The sequence below is a fragment of the Leptodactylus fuscus genome, chromosome 4 (genome assembly GCF_031893055.1).
Source record: "Leptodactylus fuscus isolate aLepFus1 chromosome 4, aLepFus1.hap2, whole genome shotgun sequence".
In the NCBI taxonomy this organism is placed as follows: Eukaryota; Metazoa; Chordata; class Amphibia; order Anura; family Leptodactylidae; genus Leptodactylus; species Leptodactylus fuscus.
The window spans coordinates 121,754,915-121,768,474 of record NC_134268.1 but is presented as its reverse complement, the minus strand read 5'-3'; the positions used below and the strand labels follow the sequence as shown (position 1 = coordinate 121,768,474).

Below are 13,560 nucleotides of genomic sequence, written 5' to 3'. Positions count from 1 at the left end.
TAAAAGAAGTGCAGGAAAAAAAAAAGTGTTTTCCAGGCAGATAAAACTGAAATTATATCCTTATGAGTTGATGAGGGTCCAACTCTCAGCAAACCCTGCCTATTTAAACAGGACCTGGTGCTCAGTGCCTCTGTCAGAAGAATCAGTAGTGACCAGTCACTGTATTACAATTTCACCATTGAAGAGAAAGGAATAACTGTAATCTCTTATGGAATGTCATAGCATTTTCCAAGTATGAGAGTCACAGCCCCTTTCAACAGATGACTCCTAAAGACGGACTATAAATTTTATGCAAATTCAAAACCACTTTAACCAATACTCTTGTAGATGAATTTTATTAAATGAATATTTAAAAAAAAATACCAAAAAAACCCCATTGAAAAATATCAACAAAAAACCCCATTGAAAAGAAATTGATTAATACGAATATGACAAGACCCGACAAAACCAAGATCAAGAAAAAAAGACTAGTACGGGGGGAGGGGGGGATAGTTCCTCACCGCTTAGCATCATGTGAGTCATAGCATACACTCTATATAGGCATTCATCTACAGTAGAATTATCAGCTCTGTTCATAGCAATGTGGTTGAATAGTCATATAGAGAATGGAAGTACTGTGTGACATAAAAAGCAAGCTGTCAGGGCCATAATGTGTGTGACAAAATTACTAGCTGAGAATATTAGGGACAACTGAAAAGCTAATGCAGTTTTGCACAGCCATTCACGCATAAGAAGGTAGACATATCAACTAATACATTAACTCCAAGCAGCAAATTTATGAATGAATAGTGCTAAGAAATGAGGTAGTATTACAGTGGCACTCTCACACTCCCCCAACTTAGAAACCAGCATTGAAGTTGTGAAAGCTGAGAAGGTTGATGAAGATGACCCTTGCTTTCTAAAAATAAAAATTAAATCTAAACTACAGGCACATTGGACATGCTGTACAGAGTTAGCTGATTGGAACGCCTGTATCAATTAGCTTCAAAGCCCCCAAAATGGCCCAACAGATGTTTATAATGTAATGAGAAAATAATACATCATCACTGTATAAGGATATTGACCCTTGATTCTAATAGGAACAGAAAGCACCCTCACCTCCTCAGTGATTTCATAAATAATAAGATCACCCATAAAGGGTACCATAATATATCCAAGGGAGGAAAATTTATCGGAGTAGACCACACTTTTACTTTGCATATCTTTTCAAGAGATGCTGATGGTTTCTGAGCCCAGGATACTGAAACAGGTCTTCTGGAATGGGCTTTAACCCCTTTCTGACATCCACCACAATAGTAGTATCCACCATTATAGTCTATGGGGTCTGTGTGCTTTCATTGCACACCGCTTTTTAATGTGTTCAGTATTCGATTCGGGAGGGGGGTCCCCAAACTGACTCACCGAACGCAGATGTGAACTAGGCCTTAGTGAGATTCCGATTAAAATATACAAAAGATTGATTGAATTTGCAACAATTGGTAAACGCAGGTAGAGCTTGAATCCCCACATTGTGAAGAAGCACGAACCCACAATCTGGCTGTTGGTGAAGGCTATAAGGTCCATGGAAGCCCTCACACTTACCCCAAGACATACCTAGTTTCTATCCCTCCCTCCCACCAATCTTGTCCCCTATTCTCTCTCTTTTGGTTGTTTGTTTTAAATACACCTTGACCACAATCTCAAAAAACAAAAACAAAACACACACGTACGATGGAAAACCCCTTTAAGACCAGATTTAGTTATTATTGCACTCATAATTCCATAAATGTCTTAAAATTCTGATCACCTGAATGTGCTTTTTTTGCCTATTTTCTATGGAAAGATAAATAACCTTCATATGAATTTTATCAGTATTTATCAGTCTACAAACAGTTTCATTACATCTATCTAAAGTACTAACAGTGATAAACATTCATCTGTAAACTATAGTCAAGTCCGGTATTTGGATAAAGACTCTCAATTAAGTTTGTCAAAAACCATGTGTATACCTATGTGTATAACTAAGCTGCTTAAAAATCCCACAAAACTTACTTCTCGTTTAAGTTCTGAAATGCATTGACATGTTTTCAGTATAGCCAACTCCAAGTCTTCCATAACATCTTTTGTCTTTTGGGTTTGCTGCAAAAGAAAAACGCAGAAACGTGAACTCAAACTTGTTTTGAGTTGCTATTAAATCAATACTAACAACAGTACATACATCTACAGTTAGGTCAGGAAATATCTGGACAGCGAGACAAGTTTTGGCATTTTAGCCATTTACTAAAACATATTCAAGATGCAGTTATATAATCAATAGGGGTTTGAAGTGCAGACTCAGCTTTAATTTGAGAGTATTCACAATCTAATTGAAGGGAGGGCTTTGGAATATGTAGCTGCCTTTTTCAAGGGACCAAAGTTAATTGGACAATTATCTCAAAAGCTAGTTAATCTATCATCAATTAATTAGGTAAAAGGTCTGGAGGTGATGCCAGAAGTGGCAGCTACTGCTGTGAACCCACAACATGCAGTCAAAAGATGTCTCAATAGAAGTGAAACAGGGTGAAAACAAAGAAGAAAATCATCAGAGAAATCGCAGAAATGTTTGGTACATTCCAGTTAAGAAAAAAAAAATAAAAAGGCACACTGGGGGGCTCATGAAGGCCTGGAAAACCATGAATGATAACAGTGGTGGGTGATCACATATTAAATTTACATATTATGAACACATTATAGTCTATGGGGTCCGTGTGCTTTCATTGCTCACCGCTTTTTAATGCGTTCGGTATTTCGTTCGCGGGGGGTCCCCAAGCGGACTCCCTAAACGGAATACCGAGCGCATATGTGAAAAGTTAAACTAATAACTAATCTAAACGTCACTAAAGAGAGTTCTACTAAATTCATATGTCCTTATTTACATACAAATTAGTGTTCATTGTAAGGTATAAAACATGCTCATAACCACATCATTACTAGAAGAAACATAGCAGGGTAATCGAAATTTTGCAATCCACTCCATCAATCCAGCTTTGTACTTAATCATAAATTCTACAGATCGGAAGCTTTAACCACATGAGGACCGCCGTACGTAAATTTACGGCCTCATGTGATGGTACCTAAAGACCGGACTATTGTCGAAATATGTCCGGTCTTTAGGTGCCATTTTAGAGCAGATCGCGCCCCCCCCTGGTAACAGTCCCGCCCCTACCTCTAGCCCGGGACTTGGTGAAGATGCCGGGGACCGATCTGATTGGTCCCCGGTCATGTGATCGCTGTGACAGCAAGTCACAGCGATCTCTTTTATTTACAGTATAGCCAGCGTCTTAAGTCTCCTCCCTCTCCTCTTCTCCTTACACATTGTTACTTTGTGAGGAGAAGAGAAGAAGGAGAGAGACTTGAGACATTGCTTGCTAAAAAACACCCCTATACACACTTTCCACTGCCCGATCCTGCCCCCAAACCCATCGATCCCCTAATTCCTAATCCCCTATCCCCAGATCTATATATAGATCATATATATATATATAAAAAAATAAATATATATATATATATCTGTGTATATCAGAGCTAGATAGGGAGATATATATATATATACCCACCATATAGGTATATATATATATTTCTGTCACTTGTATAGCGCTAACATATTCTGTGGCGCTTTACAGAAAGTGTCAGTCACCGTACCCTATAGGGCTCACAATAAATTGCTCTCTAGCACCATATATATATATATCTACCGTATAAATTTTAGATATATATATATACATATATATATATACCCGCCATATAGGTATATATATATATCTGTGACTTGTATAGCGCTAACATATTCTGCGGCGCTTTACAGCCACTCTACCAAAGAGGGCTCACAATAATCAGCTCTCTAGCACTATATATATATCTACCGTACAAATTTTAGATAGATATATATATACATATATATATATACCCGCCATATAGGTATATATATATATCTGTGACTTGTATAGCGCTAACATATTCTGCGGCGCTTTACAGCCACTCTACCAAAGAGGGCTCACAATAATCAGCTCTCTAGCACTATATATATATCTACCGTATAAATTTTAGATATATATATACATATATATATACCCGCCATATAGGTATATATATATCTGTGACTTGTATAGCGCTAACATATTCTGCGGCGCTTTACAGCCACTCTACCAAAGAGGGCTCACAATAATCAGCTCTCTAGCACTATATATATATCTACCGTATAAATTTTAGATATATATATACATATATATATACCCGCCATATAGGTATATATATATCTGTGACTTGTATAGCGCTAACATATTCTGCGGCGCTTTACAGCCACTCTACCAAAGAGGGCTCGCAATCAGTGACATTATGGCGAGGAGGTTTTATACTAGTGAGGAGGCATACGCCATTCTTTGGTCAGATGCATCAGATGCGTCTGACACTGAAACATTTGCAGACAATGAAAATGACAATACAAGTGTCATTTCAGATGTGTCTTCAGGAGACGTTCTCCCTGATGACATTGACTCTTCAGATGGTGAAGGTGCCGGAACTAGCAGTGCGGCAGCAGACAGTGACACTTTCCCACTAATTGATGTGCGTTCCCTCCAGTGGGCACCTGCTCCATCTTTTGCCCCTAGAGTCCACCCATTTACTGCATCTCCTGGCATAACAGTGGATGATTCCCAGTTTACCCACATGAATTATTTTAGTTTATTCATAAGCGACGACCTCCTCAATGACATTGTCCTTCAAACAAATTTATATGCCACCCAGTACATAACCCAAAAACCTTCCTCTGCCCATGCCAAAGATTGGACACCCACAGATCTGGTGGAAATGAAAAAATTTTGGGGCCTCACCCTAAATATGGGTATTGTAAAAAAGCCCTCAATCAGATCATATTGGTCAAAAAGTCCCGCACAGTCAACCCCTATATATTCGGCAGTCATGTCCAGGCTTCGCTATGAGCGACTAATGAGGTTCCTTCACTTCAGTGATAATTCACAGGCCCCCCCAAGTAATGATCCAAACCGTGATCGGTTATTCAAACTGAGACCCCTCATAAATTATTTGAACCACTCCTTTTTACAACATTACACCCCAGAGCAAAACGTCAGTGTGGACGAATCCCTCCTTAGTTTTCACGGTAGACTGAGCTTTCGCCAATATCTCCCTTCCAAACGGGCAAGATATGGCATAAAGCTATATAAGCTTTGCGAAAGCAGTTCTGGCTACACCGCCGCCTTCAGAATATATGAGGGACGAGATAAAAAAATTAATTCCCCAGGATGCCCCCCAAATTTTCCCATCAGTAGTAAAATAGTGGTGGAGATAATGCAGCCCCTGCTACACAAAGGGTACCACTTGTATTGTGACAACTTCTATTCAGGTGTGGCCCTATTTAGACACTTGCATTGTGCAAGCACAGGTGCATGTGGAACCATGCGCAAAAACCGAATTGGTTTTCCGCAGCAGCTAGTGGGGAAGGGCATACAAAAGGGGGAGTCCTGTTCTTATTCTTGTGAGGAGCTGTTGGCGGTGAAATACAGAGATAGGAGAGATGTATATGTGTTGAGCACAATACACCCCACAGGAACAGTGGCAGTGAGGGAAAGAGGGGCAACAGCAGACAAGCATAAGCCAATAAGTGTGTCCGAGTATAACAAACACATGGGGGGGGTGGATTTAAGTGATCAAATCTTACAGCCCTATCTAGTAAAAAGAAAAACCAAAACCTGGTATAAAAAAGTGGCCATCTACCTAATACAAATTGGAATCCAAAATGCCTTTTTACTTTATAAAAAGAAGGGAGGCACCGACAAATATCTGGATTTCCAGGAAAAAATAATTCACAACCTCCTTTTTGACCCTCAGGACCCCATAGAGACCCCCCAGTCTGAAGATGTCAAACGACTCACTGAAAGGCATTTTATTAGTCTACTTCCCTCCACAACAACACGAGCTAACGCGCAAAAAAAATGCCGTGTCTGCACCAAAAATGGGCGACGCAGAGATACCCGTTACCATTGTCCCTCATGCCCCTCAAAACCAGGCCTGTGTATTGTCCCTTGCTTTGAGAGATACCACACTGTTCTTCATTATTAGATCTCTTCCCCAGAAAATTCCATTTCTAATTTTGTGATTGCCACCAAGCCCCATCTTTTGCATAAACCTGCAAATTTCTATTGTTATAAACTCTAAATTCCCTAAATTATACCCCTAGATGAATACATTGGGGAACAAAAATACTAATTACATTTTTTTGCATCTTTTTCTACATTTCACAAAAAATCTGGATACTCTAAGAAGATGCTAAAGCACTTATTGAATACCTGCAAACTATTCTAGCAAAATCTGGCCTACAAAATCCAATTAGTGCTCCATCCGTTCTGAGAGCGACCGTGTGCCCGTACATTCGGGTACCAGCACATATGGGGTATTGTCACGTTCGGGAGAAATTGGGTAACAAAATGTGGGGTGCAATTTCTCCTTTAACCCCTTGTGGAAATGCAAAATTTGGGGTAAAGCAACATTTTATAGCAAAAAATGTCATTTTCCCATTTGCTGGGCCAATTCTGTGAAACAACTGTAGGGTCAAAGTGCTCAATATACCCCTTGATAAATTCCTTGAAGGGTCTAGTTTCCAAAATGGGGTGATATTTTGGGGGTTTCCACTGTTTTGGCACTTTGGGGGCTCTGCAAAAGGGACATGATGCCTGCAAACTATTCTAGCAAAATCTGGCCTACAAAATCCAATTAGCGCTCCATCCGTTCGTACATTAGATTACCAGCACATATGGGGTATTGTCACGTTCGGGAGAAATTGTGTAACAAAATGTGGGTGCAATTTCTCCTTTAACCCCTTGTGGAAATGCAAAATTTTGGGTTAAAGCAACATTTTATAGCAAAAAATGTCATTTTCCAATTTGCTGGGCCAATTCTGTGAAACTCCTGTAGGGTCAAAGTGCTCACTATACCCCTTGATAAATTCCTTGAAGGGTCTAGTTTCCAAAATGGGGTCATATTTTGGGGGTTTCCACTGTTTTGGCACCTTGGGAGCTCTGCAAATGGGACATGGTGCCTGAAAAGTATTCTAGCAAAATCTGGCCTACAAAATCCAATTAGCGCTCCATCCGTTCTGAGAGCGACCATGTGCCCGTACTTTACGGTAACAGCACATATGTGGTATTGTCGTGTTCGGGAGAAATTGTGTAACAAAATATGGGGTGTAGTTTCTCCTTTAACCCCTTGTAAAGATGAAAAATTTGGGGCTACAGTAACATTTTATTATGAAAAAAGTAATTTTTCATTTTCACGTCTAAATGGTAAATAAATCTGTGAGACACCTGTAGGGTCAAAGGGCTCACTATACCCCTTGATAAATTCCTTGAGGGGTCTAGTTTCCAAAATGGGGTCACATTTGGGGGGTTTCCACTATTTTGGCACCTTGGGAGCTCTGCAAATGGGACATGGTGCCTGCAAACTATTTTATCAAAATCTGGCCTACAAAATCCAATTAGCGCTCCATACGTTCTGAGAGCGATCGTGTGCCCGTACATTAGGGTACCAGCACATATGGGGTATTGTTGTGTTCGGGAGAAATTGTGCAACAAAATATGGGGTGCATTTTCTCCTTTAACCCCTTGTAAAGATGAAAAATTTGGGGCTACAGTAACATTTTATTACAAAAAAAGTAATTTTTCATTTTCACGTCTAAATGGTAAATAAATCTGTGAGACATCTGTAGGGTCAAAGGGCTCACTATACCCCTTGATAAATTCCTTGAGGGGTCTAGTTTCCAAAATGGGGTCACATTTGGGGGGTTTCCACTATTTTGGCACCTTGGGAGCTCTGCAAATGCGACATGGTGCCTGAAAAGTATTCTAGCAAAATCTGGCCTACAAAATCCAATTAGCGCTCCATCCGCTCTGAGAGCGACCGTGTGCCCGTACATTTGGATACCAGCACATATGGGGTATTGTTGTGTTCGGGAGAAATTGTGCAACAAAATATGGGGTGCAGTTTCTCCTTTAACCCCTTGTAAAGATGAAAAATTTGGGGCTACAGTAACATTTTATTACAAAAAAAGTAATTTTTCATTTTCACGTCTAAATGGTAAATAAATCTGTGAGACACCTGTAGGGTCAAAGGGCTCACTATACCCCTTGATAAATTCCTTGAGGGGTCTAGTTTCCAAAATGGGGTCACATTTGGGGGGTTTCCACTATTTTGGCACCTTGGGAGCTCTGCAAATGGGACATGGTGCCTGCAAACTATTTTATCAAAATCTGGCCTACAAAATCCAATTAGCGCTCCATCCGTTCTGAGAGCGACCGTGTGCCCGTACATTAGGGTACCAGCACATATGGGGTATTGTTGTGTTCGGGAGAAATTGTGCAACAAAATATGGGGTGCAGTTTCTCCTTTAACCCCTTGTAAAGATGAAAAATTTGGGGCTACAGTAACATTTTATTACAAAAAAAGTAATTTTTCATTTTCACGTCTAAATGGTAAATAAATCTGTGAGACACCTGTAGGGTCAAAGGGCTCACTATACCCCTTGATAAATTCCTTGAGGGGTCTAGTTTCCAAAATGGGGTCACATTTGGGGGGTTTCCACTATTTTGGCACCTTGGGAGCTCTGCAAATGGGACATGGTGCCTGCAAACTATTTTATCAAAATCTGGCCTACAAAATCCAATTAGCGCTCCATCCGTTCTGAGAGCGATTGTGTGCCCGTACATTAGGGTAACAGCACTTATGGGGTATTGTCGTGTTCGGAAGAAATTGTGCAACAAAATGTGGGGTGCATTTCCTCTTTTAACTCTTAGTAAATGTGTAAATTCTAGGGCTAAATGAATATATTAGTGATAGGAATTGAAAAATGTAAATTTGACCTCCATTTTGTTTTAATTACTGTGAAATGCTGAAAGGGTTAAAAAACTTTCTACCTGCTGTTTTGGATTCTTTCAGGAGTGCAGTTTTTAGAATGGGGTGACTTATGGGGTTTTTTATTACAGAGGCCTTTCAAGTTCCCTTCTGAACTGAACTGGTCCCTTGAAAAATGTGTTTTGGAAATATTCTTGAAAATTTTGAAAATTACTGCTTGATTTGTAAGCCTTATAATATCTGAAAAAAATTAAAGAGTGATTAAAATTTGATTGCTACATAAATGAAAGACATGGTTAATTATATTTATGAAAAAATTTGGGTGGTATGACTTTCTATTTGAAAGACATGCAATTTCAAAGTTTGAAAACTGCATTTTTTTCCAAATTTTCGCCAAATTTCATATTTTTTAATAATCAAAGACATAACATACCGACCAAAATTTACTACTGACATGAAGTACAAGGTGTTACGAAAAAACAATCTCAGAATCACTTGTCTATGTTAAAGCGTCTCAAAGTTATTGCCATTTAAAGTGACACATGTCAGTTTTGAAAAAAAAGGCCTGGTCTTTAACATACTTTTGGGCTCGGTCCTTAACCGGTTAAGGAGCTCTTGTTATTGTAGTGAGTATTTCCAGAGAATACAGATAAATTTCTACAATCATTGCCAATGAGCTGAAGACAAATGGAATAGTCTATAGAAATAAATATGTAAATATTAGAGATGAGTAGCACGCACCCATAGGAATGAATGGAAGCGGCCAGCACGCAGACTTAGCCGGCGGCCAGCCGCTTAACCCCCTGCATGCCTGGCATGGCTGTGTTCATTCACGGGAGTTTCGAATAGTACTCGCTCATCTCTAGTAAATATTAAACAGATAGACAATGTATTTGCTAAAGGGGTGTTAATTGTTACTTTGTGCCACAAAAACACCATTATTGCATGAAATGTCAGTTTAGCAATTAGAGATCCCCTACTGCTCATATACATGCTTTGTAAACACTGGAATCTGGTGATCTCCCTAAAATAGTTTATGATGGAAGCCAATGTCACTATATCAGTGAAGACGAAACTTTAAGAGATCGAGTGCCCAAACTTCAACCCAAAACCCAGTAGTTTATTGCAAAGTGGCAACACAGAAATTTAATCTTAATACGGATTTTAAAAAAAAAGCAAACAAAAAAAACCCTCATACGTTAACATCTTTTGTCTAAAAAGAAAAACGGATTAAGACCCCATTAACATGACCGTAGCCATGTTTGCAGGTCGTATCTGCAAAAACGGTCCATATAATGACGTCTTATTTTTTGCTGTCTGAAACACTAGTAAGGGCGGGTTCACATCTGCACCCGTTCGCGGTTTAGCCAATCCAGCTGGGTTTCCATCTTATGTCGCGATAAACTGGACAGGGGACGGAAACCCGGCAGTCCGTTTTCAAACCCATTCAGGGAGAGAGGAAACGAAATCTAGAACAGGTACAGTCCTGAATGGATTATGTTACCTACTGCTATGTTTGCATCAGTTACAACTACCGTATATACTCGCATATAAGCCGGCCCGAATATAAGCAGAGACCCCTAATTTTACCACAAAAACTGGGAAAATTTATTGACTTGAGTATAAACCGAGGGGGGAAAATCCACCATTGCACATAAAAAGTCTGCTCATGTGCATTGCAGCTTAGTAACTCCATGTGCCTCATAGTAATAGCAGTTAACCCCATCATGTCCCTCACTTTGACCCCCTGTGTGCCTCACATAAGAGTTACTGATATGTGGGACATATGGAGGTAATAATTAGGTATCTTCATAATTAAGGTCCTTCATTAGTACCCCCATGTGTCTCACATACTAGTAACCCTTCTATGGGGCACACAGGGGTTAATATGAGGGACATGATGGGGTTAACTGCTATTAATGTGAGGCACATGGAGTTACTGAAACTAAATTAATAACCCAAAATGCCTGACATTAATAGGCAGAGTAACTAAAGGAAGGTCCCTGTGTGTGTCACGTTACTGTAGCTTCCTCTCCTCCATACAACAGACATTTTCCTTAAGACACAATGAATCCTGGCTGAGTGATGAGTATCCACAGGGTAGATGCTAAATCCTAGTGGGCTAAAGGACCTCTGATGGCGTCATGACCATGTGATCGGACTCTGGTGTGGGCGGAGCTACTAGGATTTAGACTCAACCTTATCTGCAGATGTTACATACCAGTGGCTACAGGACCTTTGATGACATCACAGTCACGTGACCTCATGACAAGCCAACCACAGAGCAGTAGCACTAAAGGACCTCCCCCTTCCAGGTCCATCCAGTTTTCTGTGGTCCGTGGACCCTGACTCGTGTATAAGCCGAGGGGAGCTTTTTCAGCATGAAAAATGTGCTGAAAAAGTTGGCTTATACTCGAGTATATACGGTAATCAAAAAACATGAATGCATTTATTCTCCAACATAAACTACATAAAAATCAATGGTGAAATCATTTACATCATACTATCATTACGTCATGTGCAAATGTCTATGACACTCATTACAGAATAAAATATTTCCATCACAAAGATAACAAAACTGTTAAAATCTAAATTGCAAAATGCACAGTATTCTCAAAGACAAGTCAGTATAAAATAACAGGTTGCCAAACCTAGTTTTGTATTTAAACTATGGCATTACCCAAATGTGTTCCTATGCACTCGCCTTTTGTTATGGCTAATCCACATTATGATGATGGGCTTGCAAAGTGAAGTGTCACAGACCATAACTTGTTTCACGCTAGCTACCAAATAGCTTTCTTATGCTAATAGAACAAGTCAGCCTTGATTGATGCCAGGATGAGCAAACTAAACCGCACAGCTACACTATGAAAACAAAGACATACTCACACGGCAAAGTCATAACAGCAGAGCAAGGCTAAACATTCCTTTCCTAAAAAAGTCCTTTGGAATTCACACAGCATTGCTGTGCTTACAGGCTTGAAAACACACAGGTAGACTGCCTTAGACAACAGGAACTAATAACGTTATCCAATATAAATGCACTACGACATATCATGTACATAAATAGCAATACTGGCAATGAGACTGTGCAAAGCTTGCTGAATACCGTTTCCAGGTTATAAGTCTATGAAGTTTGCAGCTTTTCAACACCTATTAGATGAAATGGTGGAATATTTTCTCATAAGTACCAATATTCTCATGATATAAAGTTTTACAGTTTGTGATTGCTCCATGCTGTTTTTAGAGGTTTAAACATTTTTTATCATTCAAATCAGTCTAGTCAATGTAAAACTGCTAATATTTCTGTTCTTTTCTATTCACAGCTTTAGAAATCAGGTGACTTCTCTTTGTCGACTATTGGCAGACAGAGATCTTCAGATTCAAAATTTAGAAAACAGACAGAAGCAAAGGCAATTCATCTTGAGCAATGTTACGGTTACTACACAAAGGGATACTGTTCTGAAAAGGTGGGCAGATATTAAAATGTAAATAATAAATCAGTAATATTCCCACAAAACAGTAATGAGCCAAAATTATGAAGCACACATAATATGTTTTTTTCCACCAAAAACAGCACCACACTTCTCCACTGGTTGTATCAGGAACTACAGCTAATTTAAACACTTCGATGTATTTTTCTTTATATCCAAAAATGGAAGGGGTAATGCGTGTCATTAAGGAGAGACTATACAAGAGCTTATTAGACCTATGCATGTCCTGCTAAGAATTCTGGGTAGAGAATATACAAATAAGGCATCACTGGTGGAAAAGAGGTTCTTTCTCCTAATCTCCATTCTATTAATTAGGTCTTGTTTGCATATTTCTTACCCAGAATTCTTATTAGGGTATGCATGGTTTAATAAGTCCCTGTACCATTTTTCCCTAATAGGACACATTAACCCAGATCTAGAATGCAAGGCAACAACCTCGAAAGAGCTGCGTAGGGATGAGACGCTCTTCCTTTTGGAAGAGTTACACTGGCTTCGCTATTATCCCCAGGTTATGCCTTGGGTTTCTTTGGACACCATGCATTGATCTTTAGGTGGTACTAGGAGCAAGTTCCACTTTTCCACCAATGAGTCCCTATTGGCATATTCCTTGTCCATGAATAGTGATGGGATATCACTATACTCATGACCTAGTTCATTCAAAAGAGAAGGTTGTGGGGATAACGTCTATCCTTAGGGAGAGACCACCTTCTCAGGTGTGTGGAGTGCTTGCTATAGAGGGCAGCATAACAGAGGCACTGTCTCCCTATTTACATCTCGGGAGACAGATTTGCATATTCTTCCCATGTTCAAAAGAGAAGTTCACTTAATTCCTTATTTCTTTGGTCTTGGACAGTGATGGCGAACCTTTTTGAGACCGAGTGCCCAAACTGCAACCCAATAAACTATCGCGGAGTGCCAACACGGAAATTTAACCTTAAAACTCTGTGGATCCACAATTGCAGACCCACAAATTACAGTCTTGTGAATGGGGCATTACAGAGCTAGTACTGAAAGGTAAAGGCCTCTGCATTTGCCACTTTTGAACAATTAATGTTCACTATTTACATCGCAGATGATCTGTTTTATAGTGACTGTGCAATGTTATTACAGCCTGTACTAATATTATGTCTGCTATAAAACAGATACTGTGTGATATAAATAGTGAGGGGACCCCACACAGTACAATCTG

The 13,560-nt window shown here is 39.5% G+C and overlaps 1 protein-coding gene across 1 annotated transcript in view; it reads right to left on the bottom strand.

The window, feature by feature from the left end:
* The window catches only part of CTNNAL1 (catenin alpha like 1), a 180,996-nt gene that overhangs the window by 51,866 nt on the left and 115,570 nt on the right, over nucleotides 1-13,560 (bottom strand). Inside the window, exon 8 of the mRNA XM_075271009.1 lies at nucleotides 2,032-2,118. Within this exon, the coding sequence (XP_075127110.1) occupies nucleotides 2,032-2,118 (87 nt within the window). The remainder of the gene's footprint in view (nucleotides 1-2,031; nucleotides 2,119-13,560) is intronic.